Source organism: Mandrillus leucophaeus, unplaced genomic scaffold (assembly GCF_000951045.1).
Source record: "Mandrillus leucophaeus isolate KB7577 unplaced genomic scaffold, Mleu.le_1.0 Scaffold1912, whole genome shotgun sequence".
Lineage (NCBI taxonomy): Eukaryota > Metazoa > Chordata > Mammalia > Primates > Cercopithecidae > Mandrillus > Mandrillus leucophaeus.
In genome coordinates this window covers 25,316-26,266 of record NW_012101935.1, presented here as the reverse complement: position 1 = coordinate 26,266, position 951 = coordinate 25,316, and the positions used below count along the sequence as shown (strand labels likewise).

The 951-nt window shown below is 55.4% G+C and overlaps 1 protein-coding gene across 1 annotated transcript in view; it reads left to right on the top strand.

The window, feature by feature from the left end:
* Nucleotides 1-178: 178 nt before the first annotated feature.
* The window catches only part of LOC105538412 (TBC1 domain family member 3B-like), a 13,660-nt gene continuing 12,887 nt past the window's right edge, over nt 179-951 (top strand). The window contains exon 1 of the mRNA XM_011978262.1: nt 179-223. Within this exon, the coding sequence (XP_011833652.1) occupies nt 179-223 (45 nt within the window). The remainder of the gene's footprint in view (nt 224-951) is intronic.

Genomic DNA, 951 nt, shown 5'->3' with positions numbered 1-951 from the left:
ACTCACATCTTCTTCAGGGATCGATACGGAACCAAGTAAGCCTATGGGAGCCACAGGGTCTCAGCAGAGATGGAGTGAATGAAAGGGATGGGGGCTCCCCCGGAGAAGAGGCCAGGGTCACCTAGGAGGGATGACAGAGCTGCCAAGACCTCCCCTGACCCAGGGAACAGCCGGCACCATGAACCGAGCACCTGGTTCCAAGCCCTGGGCCAGACTGGAACATGTGAGACCAGAACCCAGGAGGATCCTGAGGAGACAGAAGGCAGCAAACAAAATCATGCACAATGGTGAAAGGTGCTCTCCCTGACCCACGGGGACCCATGGTAGGACTCACGGGAGGGTGGCAGGATGGAGGGCCCATGAGCCTCTCCAGGTAACACTGACAGCACCAAATGCTGGGGCAATTAGGGGTCCTGGAAACTGTTATCCTGCTCTGCTGGAAACATGGCATGGCACAGCCACTTTGGCAGCCAGTTGGGCAGTGACTCACAAAGCTTAATGGACTTGAATCACGTGTCCCCAAAGTATCAGAAATATTGAGCCCACTGATTTGAAAACTGATGTCCACATGAAACCTGCATGCCACATCCACTGCTTGATTCATCGTCACTCACACAAGGAGCCTTCGGGGACAGTCTTCAACATGGGAAGAGGGAGAGCAAGGCTGGTCCTCCCTTCAAACGGAAGACCCAGTGAGAAAAGGGAATGAGCCAGTGATGCCCGCATGAACGTGGGTGGATCCTAGATGCATTTTGCTGAGGGAAAGAAGCCAGACCCAATAAGCTACCACGTAGGATTCCCATTCCTGGGCCATTCTGGAAAAGGCCAAACCAAAGGGACTGACAAGCAGTCTGGGTGGCCGGGGACTGACGGATCGGGGAGAGGCCGGGTGCATAGGGGCCACCCTGGAGACTTGGAAGATGAAGGAGTCGCTTCAGGAGGGGCTGGAGC